Source organism: Camellia sinensis, chromosome 13, assembly GCF_055761805.1.
Source record: "Camellia sinensis isolate YWXY chromosome 13, ASM5576180v1, whole genome shotgun sequence".
In the NCBI taxonomy this organism is placed as follows: Eukaryota; Viridiplantae; Streptophyta; class Magnoliopsida; order Ericales; family Theaceae; genus Camellia; species Camellia sinensis.
The window spans coordinates 102,922,766-102,940,605 of record NC_138973.1 but is presented as its reverse complement, the minus strand read 5'-3'; the positions used below and the strand labels follow the sequence as shown (position 1 = coordinate 102,940,605).

At 38.2% G+C, this 17,840-nt stretch overlaps 1 protein-coding gene across 23 annotated transcripts in view; it reads right to left on the bottom strand.

Annotated features, from left to right (window-relative positions):
- Positions 1 to 17,549, bottom strand: part of LOC114283494 (uncharacterized) — a 28,905-nt gene extending 11,356 nt beyond the window's left edge. For 4 of the 23 annotated variants that reach the window (XM_082903051.1, XM_082903042.1, XM_082903043.1 and 1 more), the window contains exons 1-5: positions 17,160 to 17,549; positions 14,363 to 14,407; positions 12,575 to 13,318; positions 12,090 to 12,158; positions 11,582 to 11,663 (exon numbers count right to left, since the gene is read on the bottom strand). In XM_082903051.1, the coding sequence (XP_082759177.1) occupies positions 11,582 to 11,663; positions 12,090 to 12,158; positions 12,575 to 12,697 (274 nt within the window). In that variant the 5' untranslated portion in view covers positions 12,698 to 13,318; positions 14,363 to 14,407; positions 17,160 to 17,549. Of the gene's footprint in view, positions 1 to 10,395; positions 10,839 to 11,581; positions 11,664 to 12,089; positions 12,159 to 12,574; positions 13,319 to 14,362; positions 14,408 to 14,540; positions 14,640 to 14,695; positions 15,370 to 17,159 lie in introns of those variants that run through there. The other 19 variants (XM_082903044.1, XM_082903048.1, XM_082903033.1 and 16 more) reach the window with 18 other exon arrangements.
- Between the last annotated feature and the right edge of the window lie 291 nt (positions 17,550 to 17,840).

Below are 17,840 nucleotides of genomic sequence, written 5' to 3'. Positions count from 1 at the left end.
AAATACACATTTATCTCTATTTTGCTCTTCTCTCTTCATATTTGTGCTAGAAAGTGCTTATTCTTCACACTTTTGCACACAAACACATAGTGAAACACCATACTCTTGGAGCTGAGGCACCTAGAAGCTGGTTTTGGTGTTTTTGAATTGGTTTGAGTTCAGAAAAGCTGCTGGAGTTGCAACTTTGAAGTTGTTCTTCAAGGGTGAGTCGACTAGCCCTTTAAAGCTTTATTTTGATTAAGCTTTTGGACCTATTTGCATGCTTATTTTAGCTTGAATTTCTACCGCAAAAAGTTCTTTTTTTTTAGTGCTTAACATGTTTGTTTAAGACTTTGTTGGTGTTGGGGGTGGTCCACCCCATCTTGTGCCTTGTTTTGTGCTATCTTTTTAAGCTATTGGAACCACCTCTTTTTGACCTTCTCACCATTGAAACTCAGAGGAATTTCAGTGGTGGAAAGGGTGTTTTGAGGTCCTAAATAAGAGGGGGCCATCCCCTCTCCTTGTACCTAGGATGCTTGCCTTATTAGCCTCATGTTTGAGCATGGTTTTCTAGCATGTGTTGGCTTGTTCTCAACTTGTTTTTGGTGTTATTTTGACATGGCATACCTCTGTTTTAGCTTGGTTGAGTCACCACTTGCATGCATTCTACACTTGTAGTGTAATCTTGCATGCTAGCCTAACATGCATCATGCTTTTGGACCATCATTTTAGCATGTTTTGGCTCAACTCCAAGAAGCTTTTGTTCATTTTTTAGCATGCTTTAGGTCTGATTTAAGTGTTTTGGGCCATGCATGCATTGCTTTGTATAGCCATAGTGCATTCTAGCTCACTAGCTTTGAGTTTCCAAGCCACTAGCATGTATTGCTTGGGCTATTTGCATGATTTGGCATCATTTTTTATGTGATTCCAGTGCATGTAGTGTGTCCATACACTCACATCTTTCACTCATTCAAAGTTTTGGAGGGTTGGTTCTTTATGCCTTAGGTATGAGCCATTGTGCATGCCATCTTGCCTAGCCTTTTGGACCACTATTTCAGTGTGTATTTGGTCCTATTTTGCCATGATACAACTCTGATTTTTGTTGGCGGAGTCACCTCATGCTTGGTTTTGGTAGGTGTAGTGTAATCCTCCATATTGGCCTTGCATATTCCATGCTTCATGCCTTCATGCTAGTTTGTTTTGGCTCTGGTCCATACATGTTTTAGCATCATTTAACATACTCTAGGGCTTTTTTGGGTTGTCTTGGCCATATGCTTCATGTATTGCATAGCTATATTGCAAGTGCTTATGCTAGTTTCAAGCTTTGAGCCTCTTAGCATGCTTCATTTGTGACATGTACATGATTTGGCATCATTTACCATGTTGTTTCAGAGCATATAGTATTGCCATGCTCCCACTTCTTTCACTTTTTGAGTGCCTTTAAAGGTTGTGCATTATTGCCCTGTTTGTGGCCTAGCTTGTACGCATGCATGCCTTGCCTTTTGACTGCTTTGTTTGGCTAGCTTACACTTTGGTTCTGTGCTGAAGTAGTTAATGCGCTTAGCTACTCATTTGTATTTAGTTAGCTAGTGTAGTTAGTTAATTAGCTTGTTTTGTAATAATTAGTTAACTTGTTAGTTAATTAGCTTTGTTTTGTAATAATTAGTTTAATTAGCTTAGATTAGCTAGTTAGCTTGTTATTCGGACCCTCCGTCGAGAGGGCACAACTGTTGTAATAAGTGTGCGTGTGTGTGATGCATGTCTTCCAACCCCTATTTCTTTCTCCCTTTTATTTACCAGCTTTTGATGGTTAGTTTTAGGACATGTTTCAATTAACATCCTTTTGCTTGCATGCGTGCATCTATTCATCTGTTTTGCATGCACCGGACTCGGCACATCATACAAACTGCATTGTATTTCAATACTAATTTGAATACATGTTATCAAGTTGCATTCACATGACATCTTAGAATAGCCGAGCCTGCTTAGTTGCATTTTGCATATATTGCATTAGGCATCTTAACATAGTTAAGAGCATGCATGGTTTTCTAACTAGTTTCTTTTTTTGGCTCGGAGTACACTGTGAGTGTTTATGCTTTAGCATCCTTGCATGTGTGTGAGTGTTTCCATGATAGCATGCTTGCCCTGAGGCTATTTGCTTAAATGATATAACTGCATGAATGCCTGTGGATAAAGGCTTCATTGCTTGAATTGGAACAATTCATCAAAATGTGCGTTTTAAGTCCACTTTGCGGAGTGGCAAAATCGTGTTGTTTTCTGAGACCACTTGAGGGTGGCAAAATCCGCGTCTTAGCCTACTTGCGAGTAGCACCTTCAAACTATTTTCAAACAAATGAACATGAGATGTTTTGTTCCAATTTAGGCGATTTAGTCTATACTTGAATGTTGTGCGTATCACGTAGTAAGTTAGATTAATAACCGGAATAAGAACGCATGTGTTTTCAAAAACAACATATCACGTTAGTAAAGGCCGATCATTGATCGCGCGAGCAGGGGTGCTCATTGCATGACCTTCCCCTCTCGTACCCAAGTTCCCGAGCCGAGGCAACTTTGGTGATGACGGACACGTGGCCTTAGGCACGAGTCAGGGTTTCCTAAATTTTTCCAAAACAAAATATTTAGGTGGCGACTCTGAAATCTGGCAAAGCAGTCCATGTTTGGCACTTTTTGATTGAAAATCGATTTTCCAAAATGATTTGCCGGATTTGGACTCTTTGGTGATTTATCAGTCTTACACTGCACTTTGTGAGATTAGATTCAGAACAGTGACAGGAGTCCGAACTGTAGTAGCTAAGAACAATGATTCGCACCCTCGCGCGCTGTAGAAACTCCATTTTTGACCGTCCTCAAGACTCGGTTGTGCTTGCAAGTACATCCGGACACAAGTTCGATTGCTCGTCAGGCATTCGACTTTCGCGGCGGAACGTCACAGATTCGAGTTTTCCAAACCCTGTATCCTTTCTGTCCCATTCTTGGACCATGACTTGGTCCTTTCAGCATCTTTCTCCTGGTGCACTACCGGCCATGGTCTGGCACTGCCGGCCATGGATTTGTTTTTGCCGGCCATTGAATGAGCCTACCGGCCATCAATGAGCCACTATCGGCCATCACTGATGGCCGGCAAAACCCTTGTCTCAGCTGGTTTTACTCCAAATATTTTGAGCCAGCTGGAATCCTTTTATCTGCCCTCCATACACGTGTATGGAGGGATGAAGCTCTTGCCAAGCTTCTTGAAGAAGCTTTGCATTGTTTTCCTTCTATATATGGAGAGAGCCTCTCTCCTTAGAAGAGGTTCAGCTCTTTAGAGAAGAAATATCCCTCTCCCTCTATATTTTGTTGTATATTTGTGCCTTGAGGCCCATTTTCCATGCACTTCTACACTACAACACATAAAGATACACCACCACCATTGGATTGAGGTTCTTGGGAGGACTTCTTGAGCTTTGAAAGTGAGGTTTTACCTCCTGAGGTTTCTAATCTCAAAGTTGGTCTTCAAGGGTGAGTATTTTCCCCATTTTAACACTTTTTTGTACCCCATTTTGGCCATCCTTGCATATTGTTTTAGGCCTTGCTTTCAACTGAAAAAAGTCTTATTTTTAAGTGCTTTTGGTGGTTGTTTAAGGTCTTTTGGCTGTTGAGGGTCTTCAACCCTCTTGTTGGCCTTGTTTGGCCTTGTTTTGAGCCATGCCTTAAGGCCTCCGAGCTAGCCTTGGTTTAGCCTTCTAACCACTGAAATCCAGTGGATTTTCAGTGATAGGCATGAGGTCTTGAGGCCTCAAATCAGAGGGGGGGCCCTCTCTTTTGGTTCTTGTTTGCTTGCATTTTTGGCCTTCCAAAGGAACATGCCTCTATGTATTTTTGAGGCTTGGTTCAGGCCAATTTTTGTGACTTTTAGGACCTGCCTTAAGGCTGTCCATGGATGGTTTGGTCATATTTTGCATGCATCTTACATGTGTAGTGTAATCCCATTCATAGCCTTACAAAGTAGCATGTTCTTCTTGCATGTGTTGGCTCCATTTCAGTAAGTTTTTGGTGATGTTTTACCATGCCTTAGATCTGTTTTGGGTTGGTTTTGTCACTCCATGCATGCATGATACACTTGTAGTGTAAATCCCATAAACTAGTCTTGTATGCTTCTTGCTTTAGCATGTCATTCTAGCTTATATTGAGCCCATTTCAGCATGTTTTTTGGTGATTTTTTGCCATGTCATGACTCTGTCTAAAGTGGGTTTGGTCATCCTTTACATGCTCCATATACTTGTAGAACAAATCTTGCTTACTAGCTTTATGTGCATGATGTTTTGATTCATCATCCTAGCATATTTTGACTTTGCTCCAGCATGATTTTGTTCTTAATTTGAGATGTTTTAACATTGTTTTAGGCTGCCATGGCCATATCACTCATGCTTTGTATAGCTATAGTGTAAATGCTTAAGCTAGTCTTGGATTTTGAAGCCCCTACCATGCCATACATGTGATGTTTGCATACTTTGCCATCATTTCAAATGTTATTTCAGTCCATAAAATGTAGTCATACACTTGCATTTGACATGCTTTTAATGCCTTGGAGGCTTGGCTCTTTATGCCTCATGAATAGATCATTTGACATGCCATTAAGCCTAAGCCTTTGGCTCGTCATATCAGTGCATTTTTTGTCTTGTTATACCATGATGTAACTCTGTTTTATGCTATCCAAGTCATGCCATGTTTGGTTTCAATAGGTGTAGTGCATTGTCTCTTTTGTAGCCTTGCATGCTCCATGTTTGTGGCCTTGTGTTCTAGTTTGTGTTGGCTAGCTTTGAGCTTGTTTTTGGTCTTATTTGGACCTGCCTTGGGACTATTTTAGGTTCCCTTAGCCCTTTGGGGCTTGCTTTGTATGGCCATGGCTTAAGTCCCTTTGCTAGTTCTTAGCTTTTGAGCTTCATGCATGCCATGCTTGTGTTATGTGTGTGATTTGGCATCATTCCTAACATCATTTCAGAGCATGTAGTATTGTCATACTTCCATGTTTGTCGCTCTTTAAGTATGCTTAAGAGTTGCATCTTCGTGCCTTAATCCTTGAGCCAATTGGCATGCATGTTTGCCTTGTCTTTTCATGCTTTTCATATTATTAATTCATCACTTATGGCCACTGATTTTAGGCATGGCTGAGGCCTATCCATCTTTAGTGTAAGCCCATCTTACCATGTTGTCACATGCTTGTCTCATTTCGTATGTTGTTGCACGCCTTCGCATGACTTGCATGTTTGTATGTTCATGTTGCATTTTATCATGTGATTCAAGGTTGTTACCTCACATCATGCTTATATGCTTGTTGCATGCTTGATTTATTGCATTACATGTTTGCATGCTTGTTGCGTCGCATGTTTGCCATGCTTGTTTTGCATTGTCGTTTGGATGTGTTAATCCGAGCACGAGAAACGAGGGGCGTTTCATACTTCAAGTGATGAAACGTGTCTCAATTCTCGGTCGCCGACGCTCTTGATCACACATGATAGAGTTTTAGGCTTCATGGGTTTATTTGTGCATTCATTTTTATATTGATTTGCACAAGTTGGATCTTCAGCCATCATGCATCGGGATGCGTGATTGATGGTCTTGGATCCGATTATGCCTCTCCCTTGATGTTTCGAGGTGATATGGGATGGCATAGTGCGTACATACCCTTGGGAGACCCTCCATTTTCTCTATTTTGTGCTCTGCTGTAGCTTGGTGTCCCAGCACGTTAGTGGCCGGCAGTGCCCTACTGATGGCTGGCACCTCCTCATCCTTGGCCGGCAGGTGGTCGGCAGCAGCTCCCCAGGCCGACAGGCCACTGATGCACTCCCCCAGACTGGTTTTGGTAAGGTTCAGCAAGAATTCTTTGAGGACACCCTGCAGACAGAGCCTCTAGAGAGCAACCGGAAGGCGTTTCAAGGCGAGAAACCGAGCGCGAGCATGCATACCCTTCTGCTTCTATGAACAGAGCTGGAGCAGCATTAGTTGTCGCTTTTCATTTGTAATTAATTAATTTGTTAATTAATTAAGTTTTGTAATAATTAATTGTAGCTAATTATTCATTTTTTGGTTATGTAATAATTAATTAGCTTGTTAGTTAGTTAATTAGTTTGCATGTATTATTCATTCGGACCCTCCGTCGAGAGAGCAAATTTTGTAATAAGTGTGTGTGCGTATGTGCATGTCTTCCAACCCCACGTCTTTCTCCCTTTTACTTACCTGCTTTTGATAGTTAGTCATTTTCAATTAGCATACTTATGCTTGCATGTTTGCATCATTCATCTACATTGCATGCACCGGGCTCGGCGCATCATACTAACTGCATTGTATTTCAAATCCCAAATTGAATACATGTATCAATTATCGCATCTCATATGCCATCTTAGAATAGCCGAGCCTATTTCTAGTTGCATTTTTGCATGTGTTGCATTAGCCATCTTAACATGAACTAGGATCATGCATTGATTACTAACTAGTTTCTGTTTTGGCTCGGAGTACACTGTAAGTGTTTATGCTTTAGCATATTGCATGTGTGTTATTGATTACCATGAAAGCATGCTTGCCATGAGGCTATTTACTTATGTGATATAAACTTCCTGAATGTCTGTAGGTAAAGGTTGGATTGCCTGAATTGGAACAATTCATTGAAATCCTCGATTTAGCCTACTTGCGAGTAGCAAACTTCAAACTGTTTTTCAAAACAAACAAGTACGCAGTGTTTCGTTCCAAATTAGGCGATCTAGTCTATACTTGTGTGTTGTGCGCATCACATAGTAATTCTAGGTTTAATAATCGGAATAAGAACACGTGTTTTCAAAAACAAGATATCATGCTTAGTACAGGCCGATCTTTGATCGAGCAAGCGGGGATGCTCATAGATGACCTTCCCCAATGATACCTAGGTTCTCGAGCTGAGGAAACTTTGGTGATGACGGACACATGGCCTTAGGCACGAATCAGGGTTTCCCAAATTCTCCCAAAATAAAATATTTAGGTGGCGACTCTGTATCTGACAAAGCAGTCCATGTTTGGCACTTCTTTCTTAAAAATCAGTTTTCCAAAACGATTTGCCGGATTTAGACTCTTTGGTGATTTATCAATCTCACATCGCACATTGTGAGATCAGATTAAGAACCGTGACATTTGAGTCCGAACTGTAGGCATGAGGCCCCCAAAGGCGCGTCTACACGCGCAGAGCGGATTTTCGGGCGGTCTACAGGTGCATGTGTCTTAGATTTCATTTTTCATGCTACATGTTCTTAAAATCTCCAATTTATATCTATTCATATTTTCATCTCATGCTGCAAGATAATTGTAACAACCCTCGCTTCATCTTGGTCGTGCTCACGTGCATACACATGAATTTGTTTTGTTAAGTTGCATTTACAGACCTTCATTTGTTTTGTTTGAGTGTTGCTTGCATGTTTTGTTTCTCGCTTGGTGTATGTTAAGCCGAGATCATCTTAAGCCTAGGTCACACCTTCGAACCTCTTACACCTAGGACCATCTTGGAACCACTTTGGTTGACCTCCATCTTCACCCTGGCGTCTTGGCCGAGATGTCATCATCTAGGCCGAGATGCTATCAGCTAAGCATGCGACATCCTTGAACCTTGCACCTAGTGACCTGGTACTGGGACTGGAATGACCTAGACTGAAGTGTGGCACATTGAGGCCGAGGTGTGGCACAGCTGGGCCAAGTGTTATCCTTCCTAACCGAGATCATTGAGACCTTACTTGCCGAAGCCTTTGTCCTAACCCGAGATCATTACCTGCCGGAGTGCCCATGTCACCTTGCTTGTTGTATACACTTTGTCATGCTCTTGTCTTGTTAGTCAGTCACCTTTTGAGGAGAGCCAACCAGCTGTTGCCACGTGTCCCAACAGAAGTTTAAGTCAGCCGACAGTAGAGAAAACATATCATTTGTTGTATCTTTGTCCTAGGAAGAGAGAGAAGCTCTAGGAAGAGGAAGGAGTTCTTGAAAGAGAAGTAGATTTCCAAGCTTAATCCTTAGAGTCTAAACCGTTTGATCCATGTTTTGAGATTAGATTCTTGATTTGCTCTTGTTGTTCTCCATGTTCATCTAATCACATTGCATGATCTAGCATTATTCATGAGTCATGCATTGATGTAAAGCTTGTTTTAGAAAGAGAAAATGATGTTCTTGTGTTCTTGAAATAAAACCATGTTTTGATCTGGAAGTTTGTATCAAGATCCATGTTTTCGTGTTTGTTTTCATGAAACCTCTAAGTATGGGTACCCAGGTCCATGTTTTCGGACTCATCTCATGAAATCTCAGATTTTGTAATAACAAGTTAAGATTTTAGCATTCATGTTCTTTATGTTCTTCATGTTCATGTTCTTCATGTTCCTCGAAGGGAAACCCAGATTTTCCCGACTTCATTTCCTTGAATGTGGTCATCGGGACCACACCTCAGCCAAGAGGTGTGGGACTTCGGCCAAGACCTGGTTGGTGCCCAGCATGTTTTCCCGAGATGAGAAACAGTGATTTAACTCCCAGCACATGTTTTGCATTGTCTTGACTTAGTTTTGAAAGAAATACCGAGATCATTTACACTCATGCAAAGCTTATTTTAGGAATACATTTCATATCCATCTTTGAGCATCCCTTCTTCTCTTCTTGAAATGCATTCAATGGGATTTATTATGTGCTTGTAGGCCTTGGATCCTTGCTTGTAATCCTCACACCCGAAGAGCTATGTGAATGGTATTTTTAATAAAGCTATGTTATAAAGTTTTGATAAAGCTTTGCTTTGGAAAAGTATTTGTCCAAGCATGAATGCCTATCCCTAGTTTTGTATCAAGTATTATATTTGTTTTGATGACATTCTTGAAAAGTCCTTAGTGCTAGGGGACTATAATGCAACTAGTACCCTTGTTTTGAAAGTCCTTAGTGCTAGGGGACTATAATGCAACTAGCACCCTTGTTTGAGATATCTCCCTTGTCTTGCCACCGACGGTTTACCGCGTGGATTTGTCTGGAATGTCATCCCTTGTATTATATTGATGCTAGTAAGCATCCCTTGAAGCTTTGAAAGATTTGATAGATGAACTTGGTTCATCTCTTGCTTTGTACAAGCTATGATATGTATTGTTCTGATAAAGATCTCAGATATCATTCATTTTAAACCTTTATTTCTAATATCATTTACTGAGTATCCAAGCTCACCCTCTCCATATATATATGTAGGTGACAAGTAAGAAGGCGGTGACGCCTAGATGATTATTTGCAAGTTGTTTGGATTCATATTTTGTAGCATCTTGAAGATTATGCTTCTTGGCTTGGTCATTGTAGTTCATTTTGTATATGTCGGCTCGAGAAGCCTTTTGATCAAGATGTAATATGTGTTTATTTTATTTGTACTCAAGTGGTAAAACCATGTTATGTATGGCATTTCATTTGATCTATGCACAGCTCTTGTGGACTATTTAGATTTAAATTTATTGCTTCCGCATATGTGAGCCCCATATGTATACTCTGATTGTGTGTGACTTTGTAAGTTGGCCTTTGGTAAATCTCGAATTACTGGCCATCATGGCACCATTCTACTAAGGGCAGAATGGGGTCGTGACAATAATCTTGTCATATGTCTATTACTTTTTTCATATACTCTTGTGGCACTAATAGTTATTTTGGAGATTGTGGCACTGCTCGCTGTTTTGCAGATCATGACCTTGAGAAAGAAGTTTGCTTTTGTTGGCTGTAATGGGTTGGGGTGATTAGGATTTTATTTGTTAGGTGTGTTTTGTCACGGCATTGCCAAAGGGGGAGATTGTTAGGTTTTTATTCTTGGCAATCCCGTTTGACAAAACTCCTTTCAGTTGTACTTGTTTTCGCTCTTTTATTTCAATGAGGCTGTGAATTTTTAGATGCGAATCCAACTTGAATTGTGCCTTGCAGAGAAGTTTGTGGTGCTACTTCTTTCATGATTGCCACTTCGCTATCCCAATCAATCCGAATCCACGCTCGATTCCCGTCATAGTCAGAGAAGTGGCAATCATGAAAGAATTAGCACCACAAACTTTTCTGAAAGCATAATTCAAGTTGGATTCGCATCTAAAAACTCATAGCCTCACTGAAATAAAATAGCGAAAACAAATACAACTGAAAGGAGTTTTGTCAAATAGGATTGCAAAGAATAAAAACCTTACACTTCAGGACTATGCAAGTTCCTTCTAATGTGTCTTGGACAGTGAGGAACTTTTCAGTTTAAGAAGAGAAGTTATGCCCCTAATTAAGAAAGTAATTGGCAATGGAGAATCCACCTTCCTTTGGCTTGAGAATTGGCACTCTTTGGGACCATTGTACCAGAGATTTGGGGGGACTTGAAAGGAATCAGAAATCTGAATGCTAGAGTGGTAACTGGAACTGGCCTATTAGAAGGAATGAAATTCTATTGAGTATTATTGATAGTATTCTTAACAACATAATACCTATCATCAGACAAGGGGTATGATGTGAGATGGATAACTAAGAAGAATGGCAACTTCACGATACACTCAACATGGAATGTAATCAGAATCAAACAACCACCTACTTCTTGGGATCAAATGATATGGTTCAATGGCAATGTATCCAAATGTTCTTTTATTTTATGGTTGAGTGGTAAGGGCAGACTTGCAACTCTGGACAGACTCTACAAATGAGGGCTAACTGAAGTGAAGACTCACCAACTTTGTGGGTAGGGTGATGAGAGTCATTCACATCTATTCTTTAAAGCGAGTTTTCTAATGGTATATGGAAGTCCATGATAGATTTGCTCCAGTGCAATAGAGATCCACTAGACTTGGAGTAGGAATTCACATGGGCCGGACAAAATGCTGCAAGAAAATGTTTCAGGTTTAGGCTATACAATCTAGTAGTATCAACTGCAGTTTATAGCATTTGGACAAAAAGGAACTCAAGACTATTTTTACATAAGGCTAAACATGAAAAATTCTTGAAGGTATTGGATTTAGGATTGCAACTAGGGAAAAGATCAATGACAATGCAATGAATAGGAGTTTGATCTATGTTTCTCTCTAAATAAGAAAATGATAAGTAGGAATATCATGTTCTAAGTCTCAGCTATTGCAGTGTGTTAAATATGGGGTATGACTCATGATTGTTTATATTTTTGGTGTTAAATTCACCAAAAGAATTGAGAACATGGGGAATGCCTCTAGAAAAAGAATTCACCAAAAAAATTCAGAACTATATATAAGAAAAGGAATTATAAAAAAATTAAAAGAAAAAGAATACAAATTAGAAAAAAGAATTGTACTAAGAAGACGGAAAATTCAAAATGAAAATCACCACCCTGCATAACCAAATGTTGAAGGCAAGGAAGCAACAAATCAAGAAAACAAAACAAAATTAATCAAAATACAACCTTCGGTAAAACAGTTAGTATTAAGCATAAATAACATACTTCAATACAAGTATCCATCAATCAAAAAAGAAATATATATATATATATATAATGCTTCTAAACCATTCAATTACAATAAAAACTTAATCCACAATTGCGGAAAGTATTTGTTTCCTCAAACACCCTAAACTACAAATGGGAGATAAAGCTTACCCTTGACACAGCAAACCAATGGTGGCAGAGTGCATTCAGCAGTGGCTTCCATTGACTTCAACCTATAATGCCTCTGATATACCTACAAAAGCAATTATGAAAATGAGGCTAGAAACTCAATAAACCATGATAAATTAGTTGTTTGAGAAAGTCATGGGAAGAAAAAAGTGGTAGCAATAATAATTCATCATCAAACTAATCTAATAGAATACAGTGCAAAAAATACATTTCTAACAAAACCCAAGTGACAAAACAAAGATTTGTCATAAACCCATGTGTAATCACCAAATGAATTGTCCTAAACATTAGAGTTAGAAAATAATCCAAAAGTAACATAACCAATAGGTGACTTGATCAGCATATAACATTTTTAATTCTTTATCATTTCAAAATAAACATTTCTGGGTCAAACATTTGAACAAACAGTTCAAACACTATTTGGTGACTTGAAATTGTAAAGCTAGATCAAAGAGTAACATAACCAATAGGTGTACCATGTAGTGGTTACCTTAAATAGAATGAGACCCAACAAGCTCCCAAGAGTTATGCTCTTCTCATGGAAGAATGACCCTATTGACTGAAAACCAATCATAGTGTAATCAATACCAGAAATTCATCTTAAGCAACTACTTTTATATTACTAATTAATTTGCACATTCATATTTTAAAATTTCTTTGTTTCGAGATTTTAATAATAACATATTGCATATAGAGTGCATTGGTGGTAGCATATGATAAATAAAGCAAATGAATACACATACAATAAGTTCAAGCAATTATGAATAAATATGATAATCAAAGGTACATAAATCAAAACTAAAAAGAACATGCAATTTGCATTTAGTGCAAGTACAATGTATGTAACACATATCACAAGTAGTACATGCATTGGACACATGTTACACTTGCCCCAAACACAATTTTTCCACTAATATATAATTTTTTGTTCCTTCTATTTTTTGCAATTTTTCCATTTTTTTTTTTTTTACTGACCTCTATATCCAAATCTAATGTAGAATCAGAAAAGGAAGTAGGAGGAGAAGCACTGAGAAAAGTGTGGAAAGATGCTGATCCAAAAAAACCCACTATTTCTGACCAAACCACCAACTCTCTCATTTAGTGGCTGTAGCAAACCCAATGGCCATCCCTCTTCCTGCTTCAATCAAATCACTCTCATCTCAATTTCATTGGTTTCAATTTCAAACTCAACAACAACAAAAACGTCATAAAACAAAGTAAATTATCACAAAAAAATAGAGTTACCAACAAAACAATTTTGAGTCAGATAAACAAGTAGTACCTATCGAGCCATAGCAACTTCCAAGTATTCTCAGATTTCAAATAGAGAAATAGAGAGTTGTCATTTCCATAGTATTCTCTCTACTGCTAAACAGCGAGAGTGCTGAGAAGATGAACATGTAGTAAGTAAAAAGGATCAAAATCAAAAGAGAAGCAGAGCAACTATTATAATGGAATTAGGAAAAACAAATCAAAAAAGAGTAAAGCATTGTAAGACGATGGCAACAGAGATGCGAATGGGCTTCCGTAAGTCTATGCCTGCAGTGGATAGCCTCCTTCATGGGCGGCAGCATGAAAATACAACTCAAGTCCCAAAATGTAACCACATATAAGTCAATAACCAACTCAATCAAATACCACTTCTTCAACTAATGAATTCCCATTCTTCAAACTTGCTTTTCAATCGAGTTCAACAGCTCGTTTCTCCAAAGATATCAACTATAAAACCATAATTAGATTTACCTAGTTAGCAAAAGCAATTAGAAAATAAGAATAATTACATACTCCAAAAACCAAAGAGATTACCGTGACTTAATTTGAAGTTCTAGTAATTGGAGTTGATATGAAATTCAAGCCATGAACACTAATTCAATCTATAACCATAAGGACTATAAACGCGATATATCATTGTCCATCTTTGTACTCATACATTTTTTATTTTTTTTTTTGTAATTATATATGAAGGGCCTTATGTTAATTAAGACTTTGCCTGGGAACAAACAACTTAAAACCATCATAACTTTTTAGAGAAACACTACTATTGACACACTTGAAAGAGTGTGTATATTGTGTCATTTCATAATTATATCACAAAAAATTGTAATATAAATAATAAAATGGCATTATTTTTTTTAAATACAAAGAAGTATTAACTTTTTTTTATCACCACAAGAAGGTGAAACATAAATCATTATTCATAATATAACCGAAAAGGGTCATAATTAATAATGTTCTTGTGATTTGTGATTCATAATTACACAACAATAATTTTTAACTAATACCACAAAAATTTATAACTTCCATTACGAAAATTCTTAATTTTCTTATGATAAAAGGATGTGCATAATAGTATTTTTCATTATTTTAATATGAGATTTTATTCAATTCTCTGTACCTAACCAAAATCAGATATATATATATCTGTATATTTGAGAATATAAACATACCATCAAAGTCAACACCACACATATGTATCAGCAAGACTATAAACTCAGAATTATCTACCCAAAATTTATCAAAAAATAAAAATTAATGGTTCAAATTTATTTCACTTATGAAACCCACACTTTATCAATTTAATCTTCACCATACATAACTATTCTGAGCAAATTTTGAATCTCAAATTCTGGGATCTAGCTTTTTTGTATATGTATTTACATGATTGTCAACAAAACCCACCAACTATACTCAACAATCAGGAACATTCGCCAAAATCACCAAAAGAAAACTAGAAACCAAAAAAAAAGTCATGCGAGGACTCACAATTGAATTCCACTGGCATCTCTTCTCTTATCTGCACTAGAGAGGCTGCATCATATCAAGACAAATATCAATTAAACTCATCAAATAACTAATTTTTCCTTTTGCCAATACATCGTCACCTTCAATAGATGTATTTTATATATAACTACTAAAGCAGAATTGGGAGAGAAATAAGTACCTATCAATTTGAATCAATAAAAAAATTTCTGAACATTTTTATAATTGTCGATTGAAAATATGGAATCAAAAGAGGTTTCCTTGAATGAAAAAAAGGAATATTTATTGAAAAAGTAACTTGTGGCCAGGGAGGGAAGCAGCGTTGAGGTCCCTTACCAACAGTAGCAGAGCTGTGAGTTGTGAACCCTGTCATAGCACTCCGGCTGCCTGTGATTACTGTATATCTCAACCCATCTCCAACTAAAGTGATCTCATTCATGTTGCTGCTTATCTCAATATTCTCCCTAATGAAAAATTCCACGCTGTTGAAACCCGTGACAAGAGAGTTAACTTATCCAGCTGATTGTATTTTGGTTCCTCGCTGAAACCATCACAGAGAGAGACCACCACACAGTCTAGGCACCATTCACAGTGGAGTGGAAGCCTGCAGCTGGGTTTTGCTCGGTGGCTGGGCCACATACCCCTGTTTGCATCACAGAGAGAGGAACAACACAGAAGTGCCCTTTACCTGTTCGACAAAATGCCCCAGTGAAACCTTGTCACTGTGCTATCATAAGATGATTAAGGAGAAACAGAAAGAGAAAGAGGACAATGAGAGGGACAGCGAGGGTAGCAAGCTATCATTGAAGAAGGGCAAACTAGCCAAGAGCAAACTAGCCAAGAGTAAATCAAAAAGTAAATCTTCGACTAAGGTATCTTTGAAGGAGTTTGTAAATCAGGTGGGTCAACTATCTACTGATGATATGCCTAATGTACTTCCCCGTCGGTCTACACGCATTCGAGGCCCCCCAAAATCTCTTTCACTTGGAGATTTTGTGGGACCGTGGCAAGGGCCCTCAAATGTAAACAAGAGGGGATTAAGGGACGTAGATTCAGAGGATGGCTCAATTGAGTGTGATTGTGATCTTGGTACAACACAGTTTCGCTAGACTGTGAAAATGCAAGCCTCACCTGAGCAATCACCAAAGCAGCATCAAACACCTAATGCATGGAACACACCAACTAGAGTGCTAACTGATGTTGAGCAGTGGCCAAAATTGACCACTGTGTCCCCATTGGTGGCAAACGAAATGATGTTGTCAAATAAATTTGGCTCACTTAGTGCTGATCAAAGGAAAGAAGAAATGGGTTCCAAGCAACGAGAGAGTGATAAGCCCGTGTGAGCTTGTCGAAATGAGGATTCGGTTGATCTACATATGGAAGATGGTAGTGAAGGTCTGGATACACTTGCTATATCAGGTAAACCTCTACAAGTTGGGAGCTCTTTAATTAAAGAAGAGATTAACAAGGTGTCAAAATTGAAGTATAAAATAGGTGCCCATAAGATTGAGAACCAAGTAGATGGCATTTACAATGTCCCTATTGAGATCTCAAAAAAAGGCTTTTCTCATTGGGAAAATGCTTTGGTTGGATACTTCATTGATAAAAGATTCTTTTTCCATTATGTGAAAACTTGGGCGGAGAAACTTTGGGGAAATTTGCTTGAGAACGTTGTCTCCATTGACAATAGTTTTTTTATTTTTAAAGTAAAAAGTGAAGAGGCTATGGACACAATCTTGGAAGATGGCTCCTATTATGTTGGGGCTAGATTGATTGTTATTAAAAAATGGCAACCTGGACTAAAACTAACAAAGTGTGAATTTTCAAGTGTGCCATTGTGGGTGAAGTTGTACAATGTTCCTTTGGAACTTTGGAGTGAAGAGGGTTTGGGTTACATAGCTAGCATCTTGGGAACTCCTCTTTATTTGGATGAGCCAACTTTCAAGAGAAGCAGACTTATGTTTGCGAGAATTTGTATTGAAGTGCCAGCAAATAAAGAGATCCCTAAGTCTTTCAAAATAAATCTTGGTTATGGTGACCCATATGTGATTCAAGTTGAGGTACCATGGAAGCCCCAGAGGTGTGATGGTTGTAAGACTTTTGGCCATACCACTAATTTGTGCCATCAAAAGCCAAAGTCTTTGAACCCTCCCTCCTTCAAACATGAGTAGAGAGTCAAGGACACTACAACACAAATTCCGACTAAATGGGAAGTGATGAAGAAAAATGGGAGAGATGGTGGGCAAGGTTCAACGCCATTGATCAACAAAGAGAGAGAGACGCAATCTTCTATCCCCTCAACATCTAATGCCTTTGATGTCCTTGAATCGTGTGATATGGACGAGTTAGGAAATGGAGATTCAAGTCAAGAGTTGAGAAATAGAGGGAGTCCATCTCCAAGTGATCCTAGTTATGGGGAGACTTCAAAAGAGGATAATAGAAGAAAACTTAAAGCGAAACTTCATGACTTGAAGAATGCTAGAAGGAAATTTTGAATCCTTGTTTTGTTGGGAATGTTGTGCTTGTTTTCTACAAGCTCAGTTTGTTTTTTGATGGAGTAGTTTATTTTGTTTATTTTTGTGCTCCCATCAAAAGCTGTGTGTTGAACTTTATTGTATATTTTTCTTTTTTGGTTATAATATGACTTACTTATCCAAAAAAAAAAAAAGGAATCGTAATAGGTTTCCTTGAATGGTTGGAAACTGATTAGGAAGTGGGTCTTGAAAATACTTCAGATCTCTTCATACCAATTAAATCATAATCAAACCAACCTAGATCAAGAATTAAAACTAAAAATTACCTTTCTTGGCCAGCAGTAGTGTCCCAAATCCAAGCTTTGATGACTTTGCCATCAACATTCAATCTTCTGCTAGGAAACTCAACATCAATTGTAGACTTGGATTTGAGACTAAACTCATTCGCCGCCACTGCTGCCGCTCATCACTCTTCTCCGATCGAAGAGTGAAGACAATGCCGACCAATCGAAGGATATGCAGAAGACTAAGGTTAGGGTTTAGAGAGAGAGAGAGAGAGAGAGGGAGGGAGAGGGGTTTGGAATCTCAAAAGATGAAAATGATTTGTTTGAGAGAGAGAGGTTTGGCATCTCAAAAGATGAAAATGATATGTTTGTTCGTGGGGGTGTGGGTTGCTGCTGCAAGCCAGAGGGGCCAAATAAAAAAGGGTTAAAAGTTTAGAATAAAGGTTGAGACCCTTTGGGGGTTACCCTCTTGACCCTCTTTAGTTTTGATTAGTCAATTTTTTTATTTTATTTATTTATTTTTTTTTTTTTTTTCTTCTCACCCAATTCCCAACCTCCATGTGTGTGAGGGAATTGTGGGGTGGGTGTTTTAAGGAGGTCTAAATCAATGCCCAAAAGTTTAATGACATGTTAATTAAAAGGTGTGATTAAAAAATACATATTTAATTATATTTAATTAAAAAGTGAGATATGAAATAAATATTATCACATTTAATTAAATTA